Genomic DNA, 3756 nt, shown 5'->3' with positions numbered 1-3756 from the left:
CATAGAACATATATATTCTCTATACATGCATAGCTCTAATATGCATATATAGAATATATGCATTCTCTATCCATGCATATGCATGCTTTATACATGCATTTCAGAGTTTTGCATACACTGTAGAATACATGCATTCTCTATCCATGCATATGTATGCTTTATACATGCATATCAAAGCTTTGCATACACTATTATGCATGCATACATAGTAGATCTATGTGTACGATCTAATATGCATGCATATTGACCACTTATACATAACATCTCTATGCATAGAGTTCTCTTTAAGCATAGCGCCCTCTATGCATAGATGCCTGTTTATGCATAGAGCCCTTTACGCACAATAGTAACATGAAAAAAAAACTCCAAGAGCACTCGAGTGTGTATCATAACCCAAGGGTGTACAATTAATAAGAAGGATTTAAAGTTTAGAGCTTATCTAAAGATATATGAAGGGTAAGGTGATGGATTAATTTAAAAAAAAAAGACCTACAAACACATGAACCATAAACCATAAACACAAAGTTTATTGCAAAAAAAAAATGAGAGAGGGTTGCTCACCTTATGTGATAATATTATCCTATATAAATAAAAAGATAAAATATAAGGTTATATAAAACATAAACTAGCAAGTAGGAGAAATCATGACATTAAACAATTTATTGCAAAAAAAAATGAGAGAAGGGTTGCTCACCTTATGTGATAATATCCTATAAAAATAGGAAGCTTATATATTAGGTGAGATAAAGCATGCACTTATGAATGCGCTAATTTCTAGTAATAAGCAAGAGAAATTATGACATTAAAGAGTATTTCCCTTCATGTGTATCCTATAAAAATAGGAAGCTTATATATTAGGTGAGATAAAGCATGAACTTATGAATGCCCTAATTACTAGTAAGTAGGAGAAATTATGACATTAAAGAGTACTTCCCTTCATGTGTTGCATGCATGTGGAGAGAAGAGAGAGAGAAATAGCATAACCTTTACTATATAAAACTTTACAATGCTATGTAGGAAATGCTATTTGCTATATAGGAAAATAGTTATAAGATTAATTTCCCATATAGATATTTACATTTTCTATATAGAAATCACTTTATAAGGGGTGAAGTAGGCTTCCTGTGATTTTTTAGTCAATTTTCTATATTAGAACCACTTATTTGCTTATCGATATGTAAGACACCTCCTGCTAAAAGGATAAGAAAAGAGTGTTGAAATAGCTCGCCACACTACTAGCAAGGCCAAAACTTATGAAATGGCATGCTCACATGAAGGCAAGTGCTTGACATTAAATCTCACACTACGATCTTGAGGGTGAAATAAAACCACATTAAAAAAGCATCTTAGCAATATCTCAAGGAGCTTTTTTGGGACAGCTTTGGGGCAACAAAGAAAACCTAAGCAGCCCTGCATGTGCACAATGAGTTGTGATAGTTGAGAATTCATCCCTTCCTTTACCATTAGATTTCATCATGTCTCATAGTATGTCATATGTCATCACTACATGATGACATACTATGTCTCATAGTATGTCATCAGGTAGAGAGAAGGGCCCTAGAATGATTGACTGAAAATATGTGCAATCCAAGAGTCGCCCGCTTAACTTAGCATACTACAAAAGAAAAAGAAGGCATCGCAGCAAGGTCAACCCTTTGCATAGGAATTTAGAACAATCGACGCATTCAAATCGATTGCCGTGAATTAATAATTATTATCGAAAGGTGTAGTTCAACTAGTAGAGCGGTTGGTTGGGTTCAACAATGAGGACCCGGGTTCAATGCCTAAGGCCTATTACACATCGTCATACCCCTGCTTGCCAATGCTGATGTGGTGAGGGTATCCACCACCCAGGCAATCTCCCCTGCCCAATCCAATCCCCCGCCCATACAGGGTATGTGTAACGCGCCTAAGGACTACACGGGGAACATCACAAACGGCACGCATATATCCACCTTCCCAAAATATCCACCTTCCCAAAAATAATAGTAATAATAATAATAATTACAACAAAAGGGGCGTTGCAGGCTCCAATTACACTCATTGCCGTCGCATGAGAGTCGGAAACAGAGAAAGGTGCCGGGCACACTTCACACTTGGGGTGAAGGAGGCAGGCACAAAAGCAGAATTTCCATTGGAAGCTCTTCAGTTACATTGAGATACAAGATCACTTTCGTTTAACGGGATCAAAGGTTGAAACAGCAGCGACGGCGCCGCCGATGACAACGAGGACGACACCGCCAGCCACCACGCTCAGCAGCAAGTTCTTGAGCGATGAGGAGATGCCCGGCTGGGCGGCCTCTGCGATTTCTGGGACCATCATGGCGGCCGCGAGCAATGCGAGAGCAGCAGGCCCGCCAAGGTCGATCCCGTGCTTCTCACCAGAGCTGCAACACAACAACAACCAGACAAAACCCATGATGAAGACGAGGTTCAGAACTGCACGTTATCACATGTAGAAATCACGACACATTACATTCCAATAGCAAATTGAGATTACTGCAACGTAAGACACAGTGTATTAGCCACAGACGCCTACCTCATTCTCACTCTAATTCCATTAGAGACCAGCTTCAGAGGGGAGATCGCCTTCGCGGGAGCCAAGCTCAGCCCATGGCGGGGAAGAACCTTGGACTCTGCCGCATTGCTGTAAGAGGAGCAGCTCACCTGCAGAGAAGTGGTGGCGGCAGAAGCAACCGAGGTGGCCATGGCAAAATGCAGGACAATACACCACAGAAGAAAACGAAGGTAGATAGAAGTCTGTGTGTTGCGTGTGTGCGTGTGCCTGCTGCTCCGCATCACCGCAAGCGACACAATTCATATATTTACTCTATTTTCGTGTGGGGCTTAACCCCTTGCAAAATTGGACCGAGGGTGTGGATAAGAGATCATCCAATCACCAACGTCCCTTCGTTGATAAGAGGTTCCCACACTCACCCTCGAGGGGCCATACTAGGGGGGTTTCATGTGCAAGTTATCTTACAACCATCTAAAAGGTACACAACCTATGCCTAGCCAATGGCTACCATCCTAATGACCATCATGATTAGATGCTTTACACACTCCATAAGTCACTTTTTGTTTGAGACGATTAGAGTCAGTCATTGACTAAGATGGGTGGTGCCCCCCTTTTCACACCAAAAAAGTAGAGATTTGATGAGAAACTAACGAGGCAACCACATACTACTCATGAGTTACCATTGGGTTAGTAGTTGATAATAGCGACCATATACTACCCATGAGTCAGTAGTTGAGAATAGCCAAAATGGATGGGTGTGAGGGTAGTTTGTTGCATTACTATCATCCAAGGGTTTTGTAGGAGTTGGAGTAGTACTTGAATTCGGCACTAGAGATGTGCGACCTGGAATCAATGGAATGTGCACTAGGATTGTTTGTAACGAGGTTACCATTGAAAATTCATCTTGTTGGGAGTGCAAGATTGCATGCATATTTAACAAAAGCGGTTGTATTTTCTTGTGGAGTTAGAAAATTGTATATACATAAATTATTTTTAAATTCAAAAATTGAAAGTTTTCCATACACAAGGGGATCATATACTTTTATCATCTCAAAATGTATAGAAGGTGTGTAAGATTATAAAGGTACTCATTGTATGGGGTTTTTCCAAAGCTTCATTCAACGCTTGCAAATGGGTAGGAGGAGATAAGGGCCCGGATTGTATGTAAAGAGCCTCAACACACCCTTTCAATGCCCTTCAACAATCCATGTGAAATGTGCAACAAGCAAGCAAACCCA

The 3756-nt window shown here is 40.4% G+C and overlaps 1 protein-coding gene across 1 annotated transcript; it reads right to left on the bottom strand.

Moving 5' to 3' along the window:
• Positions 1-1986: 1986 nt before the first annotated feature.
• On the bottom strand, positions 1987-2815 carry LOC147609398 (uncharacterized). Its single transcript, XM_086787882.1, has 2 exons — positions 2540-2815; positions 1987-2387 (listed from the first exon to the last, which is right to left on the bottom strand). Exons 1-2 carry the CDS (start codon positions 2797-2799, stop codon positions 2168-2170), a joined length of 480 nt encoding a protein of 159 aa, XP_086644008.1. The 5' UTR covers positions 2800-2815; the 3' UTR covers positions 1987-2167.
• Between the last annotated feature and the right edge of the window lie 941 nt (positions 2816-3756).

This window comes from Cibotium barometz, chromosome 51 (assembly GCF_041138505.1).
Source record: "Cibotium barometz isolate CiBa-2024 chromosome 51, ASM4113850v1, whole genome shotgun sequence".
NCBI classification, from domain to species: Eukaryota; Viridiplantae; Streptophyta; class Polypodiopsida; order Cyatheales; family Cibotiaceae; genus Cibotium; species Cibotium barometz.
Note: the sequence above shows the minus strand (reverse complement) of the source record. Positions and strands in the feature narration are given on the sequence as shown.